This window comes from Coturnix japonica, chromosome 21 (assembly GCF_054131305.1).
Source record: "Coturnix japonica strain WE chromosome 21, WE-NBRP24, whole genome shotgun sequence".
Classification (NCBI taxonomy): Eukaryota; Metazoa; Chordata; class Aves; order Galliformes; family Phasianidae; genus Coturnix; species Coturnix japonica.
In genome coordinates, this window is record NC_140683.1 from 4857563 (window position 1) to 4877789 (window position 20227).

At 40.4% G+C, this 20227-nt stretch overlaps 1 protein-coding gene across 4 annotated transcripts; it reads right to left on the reverse strand.

The window, feature by feature from the left end:
* Positions 1-634: 634 nt before the first annotated feature.
* QSOX2 (quiescin sulfhydryl oxidase 2) lies at positions 635-20094 on the reverse strand. 4 transcript variants are annotated; one of them, XM_015878886.3, is made up of 12 exons: positions 19845-20094; positions 16783-16883; positions 16634-16682; positions 15702-15807; positions 15414-15504; positions 13785-13930; positions 12718-12861; positions 10624-10753; positions 8280-8402; positions 7130-7280; positions 4599-4787; positions 635-3439 (listed from the first exon to the last, which is right to left on the reverse strand). In XM_015878886.3, exons 1-12 carry the CDS (start codon positions 20077-20079, stop codon positions 2889-2891), a joined length of 2016 nt encoding a protein of 671 aa, XP_015734372.2. In that variant the 5' UTR covers positions 20080-20094; the 3' UTR covers positions 635-2888. The 4 variants fall into 4 exon arrangements, with proteins under 4 accessions (XP_015734372.2, XP_015734371.2, XP_085377282.1 ...); XM_015878885.3 differs by having other exon boundaries at positions 15702-15810; XM_085521156.1 differs by having other exon boundaries at positions 16618-16682.
* Positions 20095-20227: the final 133 nt, after the last annotated feature.

Below are 20227 nucleotides of genomic sequence, written 5' to 3' on the forward strand. Positions count from 1 at the left end.
CACTGCTGGGGGCCAATGGGTGAGTGTGTGGGGATGGATCCCATCCCATGGGGCAGATCTGAGCTGTAGGGCTGGAAACTGCTGCAGGGAGACGCTGCAGAGAGCAGGAAGGTGCTCCTTGTATGGGTGGAGCTGTGCTGGGTTATAAGTGCCCCCAGCACAACACTTTGGCTGCCCCCAGGGCCACGAGCAGCTCCCGGGGGCAGGCAGTGACCCACGCAGCCTCTCTTAAGCTCGGGTTTATAAGTGGATTTTATGTCTGATCCTCTAAGGAAGCAGTTCAAAAGCCTGTGTGCTTGTGGGCGCTGTGAGGCAGCCGTTCCCCATATGTAAGGGCAGGGCAGCAGCCCATATCACACCCAGACAACCTTCAACACCCATCTGAAACAAGGGCAGCACAGCCATTAACTTCAAGCAGTGAGGAGGGGACGGCCCTACCCAGACCCAGAGGTGAATGTCTGCATTTCTCCTTTGGGCTGTAACAGTGGGGGGAAAAAACAGACTAATATGATCCTAATTGGTTACCCACATTAACAACCGGCTTTGAAATGGATGTGCATCCAGACTGTGTCTGCACTGGAGTTGAACTAAAAAGACCCCGAAAACAAGGATTGAAAGCTCCAACTGCAGCACGTTGCCCAAACGTTTGTATTTGTAACAAGCACATCAGCTCAGTTTGGTACAAAAGAGTCACTTTTCCTTCTTAAGAGTTTAAACCCCCCCAACAGAACAGACACGACAATGTCCATGTTTCTGAATCTAAATAAATAGAACATTTAAATTACCGGATTGTTACATCCAATATACCCAACATCTGATATACAGTGCACAGATAGAAAATACACCTGGAAGCTTTTGTTCCACTCATAGAACCCAGTGAGCTCTGAGCAATAACAGGACGGATAACGGAGCTGGAAACTGTAAACCAGAGAGCTCACAAATAACGTCAGCAGGGTCCTTCAGCACTCGACCTTTTCCTTCTCTCTCTCTATGCAGGTCCAGTATTTTCTCTTCACAAACATCAGAAGAGCAAAGGCAGCTCCATGAATTACAAAGGGCCAGAAATCCTGATGGGAAACGGCTGCTCCGAGGATGGTTTGAACCACAGCTGGAAACGGCCTTACACCAAGTTGGTACATAGCACAAAACAGAAGCCACATGAGTAAGGAGGTATGATACCGAATAAGAACAAGTAAACCAAGGTTGACACAACTGAGTCTAAACTCAATAAAACCTTTCCAGATGAAGGCAGTGAAAGCAATTCAGTTGAAAGCCTGCACCAGTTCATTGGTACCACCAAGTGGGAGCACCAGCACAGATAAGGAACAGCTTCATGTTGTGCTTCTATGCTTAGAAACAAAAAGCTCCACTGCAAATCAGTGTGTCAGTTCACTTTGTCATGGAAGTTACCGGTATGTTCCCAACCCACCTCATTCCAACAGCACTTTGGCTGCTGATCTGATGGCAGAAGTTGTTTTGACACCAAAAGGAGCCGTTCATCCGGCTCCATTCCATTACTGGAGTTTGAAGCTGCATAAAAAACCTGACTGAAAAGATCCATTTGGTAAATAAGCAGATTTAGTTATGAAAAATTACCTTTTTAGTGCTGAGCTCGAAGCTTTTGATGCTGGGATGTACAATGGAAAGAGGCTGACACGCACAGTACAAATACAGAATGGATTGGCCAGGGACTTCTCACCCCTCGTGTAACAGAAGAGCTACTGAACATTCAATTAAATTGAAAGTTGGAAACGTAGAATTGAAAGGAAAAGCCTTTTTATATAACATAATTAATCTGTAGAACTCGCTGCCATGAGAAAACATTGAGGCCAAAACCTATTAGGATTAACTAAAGATTAGGTAATGGATAACTAGAACACGCTCAATTACATTGGATAGGATTATAAACTTCACTATCCAGAACATGAATTATCCTCCACAGATCAGAACGGAACTCCTATTCTGAACAGTAATTTTATAACCATTTTCATGCCTTCTTCTCATAGAAGCCAGCCAGGATCCCTATCAGATCTGTACAACAGCCATAGTCCCCACTGCTGCCGTATCCAGCAATGGAAGAGCTCTTGGACTTACCTACAGTTAAACCCCTCCCTGACCCACACAGCAGAGCTCTCAGCACAAGAACAACAGGAGTATTTCTGGATGGAGGCATTTGCTCTGTCATGCTGACACAAACAGCCTGTTTTCTTCACTAAAAATGGCATTTCCTTTCATTGGAATCCACCAGAATTGGTGTCAACTTGGCTAACAGCACATTCAGTACCGAGCTGCTCCTCCAGCTCAGAAATGAGTCATCCAGCGCTCTGTTAATACATCCAGCAGTGATGCACATCAAACATCGGGTCTGAGTTGGTGGTTGTTTACACCTGAACACCATTAAATGGATGATGGCATCAGCAAACACAATCAGGCTGCAACACATGAAGGTATGGAAGACTCACTTGAAGGTGTAATACTTTCTACTCTATGTGTGCAGTGTGAGTAATACTTGAGAAAGTCATGGAGGCTTAGAATTGATTTAAAGTAGACCTCATAACCTACACCAGTATCTGTGCTGGCTGCATAATGCCATGATTCCTCTGCAAATGAGTAAATGATGTAAGTCATGGAAAAATCCTCACTGAAAAATGCAACACTTCCTTCACTGGGTGTTTTATGACAGCACCGTGTGCCTCAGAGTGAAAGATTGGGGTTCTTACAGCAAGCGCCATATATTAAGCTAGAACACTTGTGAAATGACTTGGGAAGAAAGGGTTTTCAAACGAGGAATATTGTATATAAAAATCCCTGATCATAAATATTAAAGCTGTATCTGGTACTGAACAGCCACGTACAACAAAAAACAACTTGGCTTCCAAGGTGAGTTTCTATACAGACGAGCGATAATACTTCACCTTCCAGCGTTTCGACCTCATTCGGAAGAAAAAGTACATGATCATCAAGAATAAGGATGATGCTACATACAGGACGACACACAGACTCATGTCTATGTTGGAAAATCCAATCCCTAAGAAAATCACAGACTGTCTGCTCTCCTGATGGTTAACAGACTCAAACGCACTTTTACCGCTGGCCCTGACAGGTCCGTGGTTCCCTATGAGCTTATTGAACAGCTTAGATTCTGAATCTCTTATGTGCTCTTGGTTCAGGGCCGCATCGTCTCTATTTCCACCTGGTTTCCCCAGCAGGCTTTTGTCTTTTTCCTCCCTTGTATCTTTTAGTTCAGTGTCGCTGGAGTCAGTCTGGCTCTCAGTGTATCTATACAGGATGTTTTCAGTGTTGTAGTGTTGCTTCATGAACTGCAGGACCTGGGCCTCATTCCAGCTGTGTAACCCTTTGATTTCCTCGTGACAAGCAGGACAGAGGTCTGGAGTTGGCCATTGAACTTTGGGGAATTTGGGGTCTTCTGTTAAATCACCTAATTGAGAGAAGGGAAGAAATACATTAGAAATGAATGAGTGAGGCAGGCATTAAAATGGGAGAGCACAGGTCTGCCTTTCAAATGCCTTACAATAAAAATCACCCCATAATCACTTTGTTTCAGCAGAGAAAACAAAACAAAAAACAACTTGTGCTAAGATTAGGGATCTTTTCCTTTTAATAGGGATGATTTCCTTTTATACCTCCTCATATGTTTCTTTCTTCTTGGAGAAAGGAGACCAACTGCTTCCACTCACATCAGTATTTAATACTTTATAAATCTTGGGAATTCACCTAACCACCATATAAACACAACGTAGCATATTTAAATTGTAACTAATGCTATATTACACAGATCCATAACAGTAGGCGAGGATTAAGTGCAAAGAGAAACCAATTTTCTTTAGTGCTTTAGCTATTTGATATCCCCATAACAGAACAGATTAAATACAACCCAGTATTTTAGCTGTATTTTTAGTGCAAGTGAAAACAGCAATCGAGGTGGAGGGAGAAAACAGAAGAATATCATATGGCAATTTTGTTTTATTTGGTTGTTGATCTGATAATAGTTTAGACTTCTCTTATACAGAGAAAGCCTCCTCTTCAATTATCACCCTCTCCTCTATAGCATCTTTCCAGAGCAAAATGAAGATGAGTTTTAACGTCTGCTTAAACTGCAATGGAAAAAAAGTTAATTATTTTTATCCACTAAGTAGCTGAACTGTATTGCTCCTTTTGGAAAAGGCTTTGTTTTGTACATCTCATGAAGAACATCTCAGAAGGAGCACTATCATTGTATGTCATAAGAGATAAACTGTATTACTGGAGTGTATCTCAAGTGTATCCATTCCACAGTCATGAAGAAGTTACCAGGCTGGTCTTTAGAGTGAAAGCTGACTGAGATGCTGTAAGTCTTGCTCTGCATACAATCAGCTGTTAACCCTGTACACCAACACACGGACAGAGCTAGTCTTAAGTCAGTATTTAATAGAGGAACATGAAGCTGAGGCAACAGTTGCTGTTGGTTTGAACCCATGTTAGAGTACTATTTGCAGGCCTATTTGTTCCCATACAAGCTACACTGTGTAAAATGCCACAGCCTTGCCTTCCAGACACAGCAACCTTGTGTGGATTTTCCTAAGCAAGGCCTTCCTTACCTGCAAGTCTGTTATTGACTACGTTGTGCTTCTCCCAGAGCCAAAGAACAGCCTTGTCCAAGGTTTGCACTGAGTCCATGGATTCCTTCGCCATCTCCTCAAAGTGCTGAGCACAAGCCTTGCATCCAAAGAAGTGATGGATGTATCTCTGCATGACCTCAAGTACTACCCGAGGATTGTCTTCAAGACCTAGAAAGACAGATGAGAGATGCATTTAGCACCACTGGGACAAACACAGCTTCAATGCATGCTATGCATAATGCACCTGAAAGTGAACAGCACATGTGCTCTCTGTACATGCTCAGAACAAAAAAATCCTAAGCAAAACCTATTTGAAACTGCCAGAGTATTTATCTACTGCCTATGTAAGAGACGCATGGAGGCTGCCATAGCACACCTTTACTTAGAGCAGAACTGTTATTAAAACCAATGAAAAGCAAACAATCTCCGCTCAGACATCCCATATCTGTGATTGAATAGGCACGTATAAATAAAAGCTGGGAGATTACAGCAGATTAAATTACAATATTACAAGAAAGGCTAAAAAGCGTTTTGGAGAGTCCAAGTGTTTTATCACACACACTGACTATGAATTTAGGAATAGAATCATTAAGAAACAACTACTAGCAAACAATCTCTTAAGACAGATTCAATTACAAACTTAATTGTATCTGTTTGCCCGTGTAATGTTACACACTTGAAATTTCCTTTAAAATTCATTTTCTAGAGAGGGCTTTCAAACAGGAGATGAAAAGGTTCAGACACACAGTTATAAGTCCACAAGCAAGTCTTATCCACAGCCATTAATTGAAACTCTTCCATACAATGAAGGATGCCCAGGATGAGATTCCTGCAATGATTTTTATCCTCCTTCTGAAGTGAACAATTCTGCTACCAGAGCTCCTTTGGGTTCCCTGATGTTCATCTCGTTGCAGCTTCAAATTATACATTTCAACATTAAAACACACTGAATTTTAAGCAATAAAAACATTTTATTAAGAAAATCATGTTAAGTTTATGCTGGTTGCTGCCAGACTCTGCAAGGAGTGGAAACTATCAAGAAAAACCCAGCTGGTTTAAAAAGGAAACAAACAATTGCAAAATGGCTCATTTTGGTTGTTTTTCTTTTATCAGCCCAGAGATGAATCTTCTATTAACATCTGCCATGTATCATCGTGTAATCCTCCTTTTCTCTTTCCTCCCAAACTACAGCAATTCAGGGTAACCCTAATCTTTAAAGTGGACAAGAACCATAAAACCCTACCTGTGGTGGGAAGGATTAGGGAGTACATCATGCTTTTTAGTAGATGGGATTTAAACAAGCAATAAGGAGAGGAAAACCTCCCAAGACATAATCCGACAGTCTCAGACTGACCCAATTCTTTTGCCATAAGAAGTGATCATCACATATCTGCCCCGATTTAAATCGATGGTTAAGTGTGCCTAAGAGTTCCCAGGTTCTGCAGTGTATTTTTAACTTCAGACTGAGCAAAGCATGGAACATAAAAGCAATGCAAGGCGTCATTTTGTATATCTAGATATTCGGAATATTTTTCAATTCAAACAGAACAGTTTCAGCAGTTTGCCCCAGCACAAAAAAAAGATTCAGCCTATTGTCCTACAAATAACAAACAAAACAAGGTAAAATGAGAGGGAAAAAGCAGTACAGGATGATGAGATCAGCTACTCAAAGTATGCCTGTTTTGCAGGGCATTCAACATTAAGCACTGAGTTTTTCACTATGATTGCAAGCTATGCTGGATAGACATGAGTATCTGTAATTTGAACTATATATGTATGTAATGTACAAATGACAACTGGAAAACTGCAAACTACTGCTCCCATGGCCTGGCAGCACTCCATCTAGTGTTCTTTACAGAAGACATTAAAAGCCATGAAATTAAACAACAAAAACTAAATGGAGCAATAAGCAAATAATGCACTGTCCTGACAAGAAGAAAATCAGATGAAGAGCAATATTTCAGCATTATTTTCAATTGTGCTAAGAAGACAGCATCTATCTGTGCAGAACATTTCTTAAATAGGAACCAACATCAGAATATTAACACTCTCTCAAAGAAGCTACAGAAGGACTGACTGTCCAGCTTTTATTACTGCTAAGCTCATGGTTTCAACTCCTTCTCAAATTTACAGTGCAGCCTCATAGCCTGAGCAGCCATCCACCCTTTTCACATGCTTCAGAATTTCTTCCTTTGAAATTCTCCCCCTCCTTCCTGTTTGATTGCTCACTTCCCCAGGGTCACGTATTTTTCTATTTTATTTACCATATTTCTAAGCAAGGACAAACTGACACGCATTCTTTCAATCCCTTCCCACTGCAAGAAAGCTATGCTCTGACCCCTGCTGGCAAAAACCTGCAAACTGAGCCTGCAAAGATAACTGTCCATGAATGCATTAGCCAAGAAATTACAGGAAAAAGATGCTCGAATCCATCACTTATTTTCTTGCCTGGCAGAACTGCTGTGTGTTTCTGTCTCACCCATCAAGAACCTCACAGAACTGCTACTTACCTGTACTTATCAAAGCAGTTGGGTGCAGCGCAGCTTGCACAGTCAGGGTATGAAACAGCTTCCAAAGGGAACAAGTGTAGCCTCTGAGCTCTGGCCTGCTGCCCTGACAGCCAACCCACTCTGTTCTCTTAGTGAGAAATATCCCAGAAATCTGAAAAGAATCCATATTTAAGATATAAACAGCTCTGGGACCAAAGTTAACTTCAACATTTGTAGAAATGATACTTCACCCTGAAGCCCATTATTTAACTCACCCGTCCTGCAAACACATTACATGACATACAGTACACAGTCAGTGATGTTAAACCTGCCAAGATGCACATCAGGGATGTCTGATTAGTCTGCCAGGATACCTTAAGCAGCTTAACTTCTACAGACTTCTTTTTTTTAAGCACAGTATGAAAACAACACACACATACTGTTGTAAGCTGCGTTACAGCTTCTGTGGGCACAATAAAAACTGGGCATCACTCACAGTAAGATCTATGGAATTTACAGCAGTGACATCTTAAGAGGATCAGACGTAAAATTAATGTTCATTTCTTCTTAAAATTACTATTAAATATGAAAGTCTTGCATGGGATTTCATTCCAGTGATTCATCTCTGATTCCGAAAACACGCCTGCTTTCCAAATTCCAGACAGAAATGCCACTTCATGGGAAGAAAAGCTCAGATTAACTTCTATGCAAAGACAGCTCCATCACAGTGCTTTGCATTATCAGACTGAGATGGGATTCCTGGCAAAGGCCACAAGAAGTCAGGAAATTAAGTAGGAATAATGAAGAATAATTTACTCTTCAGTGGATAAATTTCCCACCTTCTAAACTAAAGAGAATTCTGCTGATAGCAGGCACAGCAAGTACAGCCAATTCAAAACTGTCTGCTCTCCCATGGTTTGAAGCTGACACTGGGGAAGGCAGCAACTGCTTGCTCATAAAACCACGCCAGGATTGTCTGCTGCAATTCTCATTCCCATTTCTTCATCTGGATTTTTTTTTTCCCTGGCAATGATTTCACTTTATTTCCATTTTAACCTTCTTATAACTCCATTACGGCTGAGGGACCATCAGTAAGCGATGCCTTAGATTTAGATAGAATCTTATCCTTTACTAATGCTGTATTTTACACTGGAAACTAGTAACAGCTTACCCGCATTTTGTTGTTGACCAGATCTAGAATAGCATCATAAGGGATTTTGTCTAATGGAAGGCTCACCAGCCACTCCTGCAAGGTCTCTAACAACTTCACCACAGGCTGACGGCCAGGAAAAAGCTGAGGATATTAAAAAGAAACGAGAATACAATAATATTTTAAAGCACGACTTTCATTAGCAACATGACAGTTTTACGTTGGCCTAAATGTGTTTTTCTTGTCATCAAAATGCATCAATTAAGTTTAATAGACAGATTTTCTTTTGCTGCATGCAAACACTTGTTCTGTTTATCAGTAAATCAGTTTACCAGTTTATCTCACAGTAACACACAAAATTTAACTGCGTTTCCAAGATGTTAACCAGCATGAAGATAATTTCAAACAGAACAACTTTTGACAGATTACACTGAATTTTCTATGAAGGTAATTCAGCTTAGCATACAGCTTAAGGAGCATCAGACCTAAGAAAGGCTGAGATCCTTTCTCACTCTTTGAATATAAACTGCAGCAACTGGTTCTCATTATATTCTTATTCTGGATTTTTTAAGTGTTGATGATGGCAGTTATCTAGAAAAATAATTTTCCTTTTCATACGTGTAAAAGGGATTTCCAAAATGGTTTGGAAATGGTGATTACCTTAACTTGCAAGTTAAAGTAGTCAAGCTCGAGGAACTGTAAGTCAGTGGTCATATAATTATTAGACACTAGAAATGCTTGATTGATTGTTGTATTTACTATAGAATTGAGTATGTAAAACATCTAAGTACCTTTCCAGAGGAAGGGGAAACAAAGCCCCTGTATCTGCTGTCTTAAATATATTTCATGTATTTTATAGATGTCAAATGATGCTCTGCGCATAGAAGTCCCTTTGCAGGCACTATCCAGCTATACAATTAAAACAGCATACTACTGTACTACAGACAGCATCTATAATCATATTTACTCCTATAGGAATCCCAAAATATCACACGTTACTATCTAAAAGGCAAAAGCTGCAGTCACTGGTAGATATAGTTCATGGAAGAAGAAAAAAATTAAATCTAATTCTACAATAATAAAGATTTCCCTGGGGGGGAACGACACAGAGATCATCAGATCTCTGGATTTAGAATTTATCATCATTTTCAACGCTGTTAAACAGGAGGATAGGATCAAAAGTGTTAGAAGTCCTGATTCACAAAGCTGTTGTTATGGATTGATTGCTGGGCACTTTGTCAAAAAGGAAAGCAAGACAGAGAGTTTAACTTTGAAATCCGGTGCCGTGAGCCTGCAGAAAGATGCACATAATTATGGTACCAACTCTGAAGACTTAGCATTCTAATTGCCTCAAATGTAAACAGTCCACCTGTAAATACGTGGGAATTGTGAGTGAGAACCAAGAGAAAAGCTTTTCACAACAAAAGAATTCAAATAACGGACAGGAGTCCCCACATATATAATGGCAATCTGGAGATGAGCATGCAACAGCATTCCCCATTTATGCACTAATAGCCAGGGAAGCAAATGACATAAGCTGGCCAGGAGCCATCAGGAAGAACAGAGGATGTTTTAGGGATAATATGATGGAAAGATTACCACCACACTTTCTTAAAGAAATGAGGCCAGCTGGAGATTTCTGACCTCTGATGGCCACAGGGGGGCAAGAAACTGTCTGATTGATACACCCAGATAGCTGGAAATAGACCGTACAGCCCTTATTATTCCCTTAAGCAGGAATTGGTTCAGGTATTTTAAATAAAGCTAAGTGTTAGCTGTTTAGTAAGTAGACGTAGAGAGAGTCTGCTCATTTCAAAAGGCTGATGTTTACAAAGTGAAATCCCTTTTTTTTCCTTCCAAGTTGCATTGCATACGTTGCTTTTATTACAGGTGTAATGCACGAGCATCTTCATTTTTGAAGCACTCAACCTCAATCACATTCAAAATTTAGACTGAAGTTAGAAATCCCTAAATAGGGCAGTATTTGTCAAGCATGGGATAACAACATTTAAAAATGGAAAATAATACTTTTATTAACTGAGTTAAAATAGCTATTTATCCCAAAGATCTGAGAAACAGACTACATTCATAGCACTCATACAATATGCTGCAGGCTGCTTCACCTTTATTCAAATTTAATCCCTCTGAGAAGAAATTAAAATGCATTTCAGCTCTTTAAAGATATCGGTACAGTGCAGAGTAACTTAAAAACAACATCTAAAGAAATTCACAAAGCTATTTTTTAAGCTAGTGGTAAAGCACGTATTTAAATATATTCTCAAAGACATTTTGAGGGACTTACATCACAATAAATCTTATGTTAGTCATTCTTTTTTCCTTAAAATAATCAAGAAGAAGCACATACCTTGGCAGAGATGGTAACAAAATCCTTGAAGGTCTTTAGCTCTGCTCCCTCAAGCATCTTGTGTGTAGCAAGCTCTACCCGGAACAGGTAATGCAATCCAGATTCAAGGTCAGCCATGTACAGCTTCGATCTGAAACACACATATAACATTATGACAGGGTTCTTTCACTCATTTTCTCATCAGTCACGAAGGTAAAATTGATATATAGTAGGTGTCATTAAAACCTCTACATTTGCCATTCCACAGTGATTGCAGTATATCCTGCAGCACGCACAGGGAGATACAGCAGTTGCTTCAGGTGCTGGGAATGGTGAGTGTCAAGTTCATTGAGACCCACTGCAGTCTCCTGAAGTAGTTTTATGTCACTCGGTTCTGAGATGAGACACGTGAAGCAAAACCACACTTAAGCTTTTTGTCTCCCAGCAGTGAAATTACAAACCTGACGTTGTCAGCAAGGAAACAGCTGGTGTAAAGAAATTACAGCTTCTCTCCAGAATCCGACACTAATTACATGCTACCAAAGAAGGGAGACTCTCGCTTAACGTACATTGATGATACACAGAGCAGAGGTGCTTGTATTCCTTGAATATTTATTATATTTATATTATATATTATATAACTATATATATATATATATATATATATATATATAATATAATATATTATATTTATATTTATTATATTTATACGTATTCCAGAATTCCTTGCAAAACAGTTACTTTTATTCACATTTGCTCTTTGTCACACACCTTATGACAGATACAAGTAAAACACCTAAAGCAAATTAAAGATTTTAACAGCTCATTCTCACAGCCCAAAGTAGTGGTAATAACAGTGGTATTAAGTGGTAATAACAACAAGTGGTACCTGAGATAAAATACATGAGGTAAAACACCCCATCTTCCAATGATCTCAGAGCCCAACCTTTACACTGTATCCTGCAGAGCAATGTAACTGAACAAAGAGAAGTTCACATACAATTCTTTTGTAAGAGCTCAACAAGATCACTATTTCCAAACCAAAAACGAACAATCATTCAGGAAATCAGCTGCCTCCATCTCTAAAATTACACACATGAAATAACACCTATTAAAATGCAAGACGGTCTATATTCTTAACAACTCAAACTACAAACTTATTTTGACATATCTCCTTAGTTAATAATGTACTTACTTAAACTTGGGGGGACGGAGGGGAAAGAAAAACTGCTGACTTGAAGTTTCTTATACAGAGATCCATATGTGTGCATACAGTTCTCCCAGAAAAAGCCCATTTGGAAGATACTTGAACAGGAGATTCATATCAACAGATTTTGGCTTGCTGGGAAGCAGCTACACTTAACTAAGCTGTTTTAATAATACAGTGGTTTATATAAAATATTTTACAATAGTCATTGGAGGAAGATGACACTAATAGTGTCCAAAAAAGGAAAATAAGTACAAAATGAAAGCACTCAGTCCTGTATCTTTTCCATCTAAAGATGCTGAAGGATTATCTCTCTCTAAAGCCTTTGTATCCTTCTCTCAAACAGAGAATGGGGCAAAGAGGGTAAAGATAAAACCTCATCAGATTTGGTTTGACAAACATCTTTCACAGTGACTTGAGCATTTTCAACTGTACTTGCATTTGTTGAGCATTTTCAGTGGGCACTGCTTAATTTCCACAACACACTGAGAATAATTGTTTTTTGCTATAGCCTGTTGCTTTACTGTTTTATTTTTTTCAGGGAATTGATTGAAACATTGTCACCAGCAGAGAAACGTTACCTGCATTTAGCAAAGCTGCAACCTTGGTGCTGAAAATGAACGAATTCAGTGTCATCTCAACATACTGAGAAACAGATCAAGCTGAAGCAACAGCTGTAGCACTGCTTTAGCTTTGGTGCCATTATTTTTCCAATATTAAGCATAAATGCCTTAAATTTTATTCTGCAGAAGAATGAAGATCATTAAGTGTGATCAACCTATTCAAATTAGCCTACATTAGCCGGGATGGAAAGAAACACCGTTTTCATCTGCACTAGCATTTTATAATGACAGGGCAGCCTCCTATGTGGCAAAAAGAAACTTGATCTGGAAATCAGCATTGCTTACTTATCAAACTCCTTCCACGGCTTGATCTCTGCGCTCTCCTCTTTGTTTCCTTTAACAGGCAGCTCAAGTGGTGAAAGAAGTTTCTTTCTTACACCTGGCAGCGACTTCAAATATGAAGAAAAGACTGACCGCAGGGGCTTCAGACTGTGTATAAATGGACAAAATTCAGATTACTTTTTATCTTGGATTAATAAAACATACGAAGCAAATTAGTATATTTATAACATAGTCACTTTGTTTTCCTTTTTACAGCTCTGGTACATGTTCTAATTTTGATAAATAGTGATCAATTTAGCAGTTATTTTTGTTGCTATTCCTACTAGTGGTTTAAAATTCCACATGAAATAAGAACATCACGTTCATCAAAATATCAGCTTGCCTTACATAGACAATGTTCACACAAAGCAAGTATTTTGACTTGAAAGCAAGCTTTTCAGGCCTTTAATGCACTGCTAATTATTTTCATTCTCATTCCATATCCTTTCAGATACACCATAGTAATAGGCATAAAAACTAAACAGAGGCAACAATGGTAAGCAAGCTAGTATTAAGTCTCTTATAAAAATATATATAAAACAATATTAAATGTTTCATTAGGAACAGTGCACAGCTATCAGCATATGCAACTCCAAATAACAAACAGTTGCTATGGTCAGAAACACCATAAAACAGTCTATTTCAAAGTTAAGTTTTGCCAGTGAATAACCCTGTTACTGCAGTCAAGCATCCCAAGGGTCATAATTAGCTGCCACAGAACTCTTTCATATCCCTTCATGTCATTTCTACTGGCATAATTCATCTCTGTGTATTATAAGCATTCATCAAGAGCAAACTGGTCAACGAGACCACTAAATATAATTACTCAGTAACTGCTGAAGAGTGCTCAAGACTGATAATTTTCAGACATGAAGGAATCAAACACAGTGTACATGCCAAGACACAATGCCATTGTACACATGCAAAAATGCTTATAGAATAACTTACTTTGTATAAAAGGAAGCTATAAAAAACAGTTGCTATAGCTTAAGTGAAACCTCCTACATTCCCTTAAGACAGAAACTACTTACCTGTTAACTAACCCATGCGATCCATTGGGATGCATCAGGTAGCACGAAGGGACTGAAGTAATCCCAAGTTTCTCCAGGAAAGACTTATCAAAATTCAGCGCTCTCTTTACAACAATGTTTTCATACTGGACCAAATCTAAGATAACCTGGATAACAAAAAGATAACACAAATTAAATACACTGTTGGTGGAATCGCGTACGGCAAGACATGTAAGTAAGCAAAGCACATCAACCCTTAAGCTGTTCACCAAGAAAGTGCATCTGTGAGTATTCTGTGAACACCAACAATATCAGATGAAGATTTACTCTGGAAGTTATTTACTTATACCCTCAGCTCTTTGTTTGGTCTATTCTGATATCTTTCCTTTCAAGTCTAACATCTGAAGAACACATGAGAATGAACCATGAAATGTCCTCAAACCTCAAAACAGAGCAGGGAATATTCCATAGGCAACAATAGATAAGTTTTGTGCTACACTTGCAAGGTAAGTTTCCATACATTTTTCCTTTTTGGGTGCATATTCTCTTTGCTACATTTCACCTCACTTTCAAACTTGTGATTTAAAAGACTTTTCTTTTAATCAGTGATAAAAGCATGGCCTTTATTTCTTCAGCTGTTGTGACTTCTATTAGGTTTGTCTATATTGTCTAACTCTGAAAAACTGAAAGTAATGTTGTTTTCTAATTTATCAAGCTATTTTATAAATACAGATTTCTACATAAAATTAGCAAATATTTACCCTTCTGAAATCAGATTCTATTCTCCTTACTCAGATGACAATCTGCTTTCCCTGCAAAGGGGAAACAGTGTTAAAAACCAGTGTGACCAAATACTGGAGACCTACACAATAATTACCTCCTTTTTGGTACTGCCTACAAGTACCAAAACAGCAGCTTCCAGAAACCAAGTGCCTGGATGCAGTCTGCTTCTCCAAGTGATTCTTGTTTTTGGCAGTGCACCTTCCTCCACTTATATAACACAGTCATCTTGGCATCAAATCTAATTAGAACCATTTCACAGACTTCGGATGTTTCTGCACAGATTATACCTAGATAATTGTGTAGTTTATTTACTTATTCTAGATCTTGGCAGCAAGAGAAAAGTAACAGCTCTAGGCGAACAGCAGGCTCATTACGTGGTGAAATGATGCCAAATCAAATGCTTTATTGGGGGGCAGGAAGGAAAGATCAAAAGCATTTCACTTCCTCAGTGGCTCAGAGCTGTGAAAACAATTGCACGCTATCATTTAAATTAGAACTACTAATATTATGGGTGTTTTTTTTCTAGCAGTAACAAAACATCTAACAATGTTTTTGTTGGGATTTTCCTACTCTTGGAACAAAAGAACTGTGCTAACAACGAAAGAGATAAATTAATCTTCCTCTCAAGGGGGAACAGAAGAAGTTAACATGACACGACACATTTGTAAATGAGTTCTTTTGTATAATTAAATAAAACAGCCTTATGTAATCACTTCACTTTATGATATCTCAAAAAACATGACCTGACTTTTACCCATCCTTCAATTCAGTCCTAGAATCACAAGTTCTCTTGCTTGACTAACATAAAACTCAGCTGTTTTATAACAACACTCTTCCACACTCACTATGTCATAAATCATGCATTACCTCTCGTCCAGTGTAGGAGTTATTACTTTCAACCACAACAGCAGTATAATGAGGGGTTTTCTTGTCAAAGAGAGAAGTGACATCACTGGACCTTTTAAGAAAAGATAAAGTATTTAGCACAGGAGAATGCAATAAGCTCACTGTTATCAACAGAACTTCCTTTTGCTATCTTGTAGTAGTACTGATAACAACAATAAAAAGCTTGCTCCATGTTTAATAAGACTATCTATGTTATATTGGATTAACACAGCAGGCATACATTAGCTGCACTTTAAACAAGGCACTTACGAAACTGGATCCAATGGTGGGCAAGCAGGAGGTCTTGACTCTTGGGAATGGTTCTGCAAGAAGTCAATCATCATCTGGCGAACTGTTTGCAGCTCCCGATCTGCTCCTGCTGAGTCCAAAGGTACAAAAACACGCAGTGCTTCAGACAACTGGGAGCAAACACTTCATGTGCAGGTTTTCATACATTCTCATACTTTTCTGCAGTGTTTTTTTGTTTGTATGTTTGTTTCACATTCAGACTGGGTAAAAGCAGCACTGTTTTCTGGCTGATGAACAGGTATTAAGGATTTAATTATAAGACTGCAATTTCATGTTGAAATGAGAACTTAACAACTGTAAACCCATCCGAAAATTCATAAAATGTCAAGACTTACAAACCTCTTTTCAATGAGGATATTCATGATGGATTAAAAACTGCAAATGTGCAGCATTCACACCAAATGGGGCAGGTGACCTTACAAAGCCACATAACATAAGGGAATAACTGACCTGTGGGATTATGTTATCAGCTTTAAAAGGAGTAAAGCAAAATGCAGGAGCTCACACAAATGCCAGAAGTAACAGGTACAACTACAGTCTAATTCTACACAAAGGGTTAATGGTGCAGGTGGTCCTTCTTCTGACCTTTGGCCTTTTAAATGTTAATCCATTAGAAAAGACAACATTACTTTTGTCCTCAGACAAACCACCTCAAGCTGTGATCCTGTCAGACACAGGGATAAGCCTGATTCCAGTTAGTTGACATCTGAGTAGGGGTTTCCCCAATGAAATTCAGGATGCCTGGAAATTGACTGACAGTTCAAAAGGCACCAGAGCCAGAACTGAGTAAACTGCATCTCAGGCTGCAGAGATGTGGGCTGGTTTTGTCCTTTGGGACTTCCCCCCCACCCCTCAAATGAGGGCAACTTACACTTACAGTAGGATATTCCCACCTTTGTAATTCTCTCCAGTTGTAAACTGCTTTGTAAACGCTTTGAAGAACTATGGGGGAAGAAGGGGAAAAAAAAGAAAAGAATTACTGACTTTAAAAGGTCACTGTTAAAGACAAAAGCTGAGACAATAAATACATCATGGCACTTACCCTAAAAGTTGGGTAGAAGTGAATCCCATACTCCTTGCACGTCTCATAGTTCTCTTCTTCCCCGCAATCCAGCACACCGATTCTAATTGCAGACTCCCAGTCTGAAAACAAAAACGAGAAGAATGAAAGTCACCGATCACTGAAACAACTAAAGCCTCCCTGGGTGGCTGGGCTTCTGTTTGCATTGAGCAGTATTCTCAATACATCTGAACAAGAAGAATCTCAACATATAATGTGACAATTATAGGACTAAAGATATTTTTTCTAATTGAGTCCAAGAAGATGAAATAGGGTCCAACCCAACAGAAGGTACCAACTCAGTTCCATGGCTTTTCCTATCAGCTAAGCCCATAAGATAAGTACGTGGAGCACATTTAAATGAATAAAACAAATCCAATAGTTTCTCATCCACGTGGCTGACAATTACTAAACTGCACATTTGATGCTGGTATCACAGTTGATTTTCACACAGGCTTTCACTGAACTCACAGTGTTCTCAGAGGCCGCCAGATCTGCCCAGCAGATTCACCCCAACACTCACATTTTGCCCACTGAAAGCTGCCTTTACTTTTCAGTGCTCCTCAGGCATCCACTGCATATGCTTCTAAAATACCCGAGTTTTAACAGGAGTGCTACAGAGTTGGGTCACCACTGCACTAAATTTCCTAATTTCCTTTATAAATGTTTCATAGGAGTAACCACAAGAGTTGAAGTATTTCCATAAATGCACCTACATAACTTCAATAAAAGCTTTCAATTCATTCATAGGTTTTTCCTTCTCATTTTGCCAGCTATGCTCTGCTGCAGCAATCACTTTAAAGAAGAACTGCTCCAAGAGACTCCTTATGCAGTTACTTTTTAAAGCTAAGCTGAATCGAAACAGCTGTGGGCAGAATTTGAAGACACACCATAACTCCCAAGGATCAATAACATATAAAATAAGCACTGAAATTAAATTTGCTTTTATAGCAAAGAGCCCAAAAGCTTCATCAAGTTCAAGATCCGATTGGATGCCTGGCTGCTGTTGAAATTTAGCTTGACCTTTCCTTGTCTTTGAAGTGGGAATTTCAGTTGTGCTGAACGTGCCAACAGCCCAACAGGCACCACAGTAACTACAAGCATCCTCGAGCAGATGGGCACATATTCACACCAACACAAAAGATACAGCAGTCCATTTTATCAAATAAAACACAAAATAAACAACAACAACAAAAAGTTTGGCTTCTGGGTATCTATCTCATTCAACTTCCACCACTCCTCCTTTGTCCACCTGCCTTCTCCCTCCACCACAGGATGAATAGAAGCGCTATGAGCCTAATGCAAATGGCTCACTTATAACAATGAAAATGCATCTCTGGTCAAACGCTTGGGTTAAAGAGCACCAGCTGGGGGGTGTGCTGCTCAGCATTTGCCTTTGCTTAGCGAGGAGCTCCTTGTTTCTAAGACACATGAAAACTGCTGCAGCACACAGCCTACATTGGCAACGCAGCATAGATTTGCTTCAAGGAAAACGCTGCTGAGTTTGTATGTGGGATCTCCAAGGGCTTGTTACTTCTGCACAGAAAACCACGACATGTAATTCCAGCCCACAGACATCCTGGTGGGTAGATACAACCATCTTTTAAGATACCAGAAGTAAACTGTAATAAAGTTAAATGTGTGGTTAGGGATGCAGCAGCGACAACTCTAAGCCTGTTCTGAGAGAAAGCATCACAACATAAACTGCAAACAAAGCATGCTCTGTTCCTCATTTTCAGAAGCATCATCTTTAAGCAGTGAGGTTGCTGAGGCTGAAGAGATGAGAAATGGAAAGCTCTCAGATGAAGCCACCAATGGAAAGCATGAGTTCTCTCAGTCCTCCACTAAACCCATCCATTCCCATTCTGAAGTGGAAACATTCTGCTGCCAAATAACACCAGGCAGCAATTTGCATTTGCTGATATGGTGAATGACCACAAACCTGATAATCCACTTTTTAAATGGAAATCTACATAAAGACTTGGACTAAGTAACTTGGTCCTTGACAGGCTATAGCAATACAGTGCATGTCATCATAACTGCAGATAAGTAAGAAGTACCTGAAGTGATTAAAAATTGCAATTGTTGTCCACAAAGATATCACACAACTGCAGTAAAACACAAACCTGCCTTCACTTTTGCCTTCGTGATCTCCACTGCAGTGCTTGTACACCTCTGAGCTCTTACATGTATTTAGAACAAGGTCTAATACTATTCTGGCCACAAGGCAATGCCATTACAAGGTGAAAACGTTATGCAAGCTTATGTGAAGAAACAAAAAATGAGCTCCAGGTTATACAAACAAGAAAAGCCATGGAAATGACAAGTGCCTGAGAAGTGCCTCCATGCTCTGTAGGCTCCTTGTATCAGCCCTACAAACTGAACAGAACACTGCAGCACGTGCCAATAAACCCATGAGATTCAGACACAGCAGTGTGAGTGTCCCTCTGCTGACACACAGAGGCCAGTGATCCATTTAAAAGAACCTTATGATAACTACAAAAGCATCTTTCTCTCTGTGTTATCACCTGGCCATTCTTTTACCCCTTCCAACCCACTCGTGCTCTGTTGGCCTTGCATTATCTAACACCAAATGCATGTGGCACCTCCAGCACTGCAGCATTTATGTGCTCAGCGCTCAAAACAGATTGATTTCCTTAAAGCAACCAGAAGATGAAGATCTCAGAGAGCTGATAAACAGAAGGCATCACCATCACCCTGCAGTGCCACCTGAGCCACCAAGGAAGGCTGTGTGTCAGAGCAGGCTGCACAGGGGGGGCATTTTAGTGTTTAATTCCTCCAAATCATTAACTCTGGAGCCACACTGCTGCTCCCCACAGCTCCTCACAGCTCACCCCGGGTGGGATGCGGTGCGGGCAATACCCGCGGCCCTACAGCAGATGAGAGGTGCCCCACGTCCACAGGCCCCTCCATAACCCCACAGCCCAACCCATGCCCCGCAGCCCACACCGGAGGATACCCCGGCGGCCTGGCCTCACAACGGGAGCCCATAGTGCAGACCCCGGGCAGGGCCGGGCCCTCACCTTTAACATCCCCAGCCAGGGCCCTCCAGGTGGGGGCGAATGCGATGCAATGTCCGCAGGACGAGCTGTAAAACTGCACCACCCACGCGGTCGAGGAGTTGAGCAGCGCCCGCTTCACGGTACCGGCCGATAACACGCTCAGCGGATCCTCCCCGGCCCGGTACAGCCGAGCCGCCACCCCCGACAACAGCAGCAGCACCAGCGATACCAGCGGGCCAGCAAAGCCCGCCGCCATGTTGGGACGCGGGGCGGGGCGGAGCGGGGCGGCGCCATAACAACGGCCGGGCAAGGGGACGCGGCCTAGTGCAGAGCCCGGCCCTCAGCCTGACTGATGGGGTCACCCTGTATGGGGGGAAAGATTTGAGTGCCCCAAAGCCGGTTGT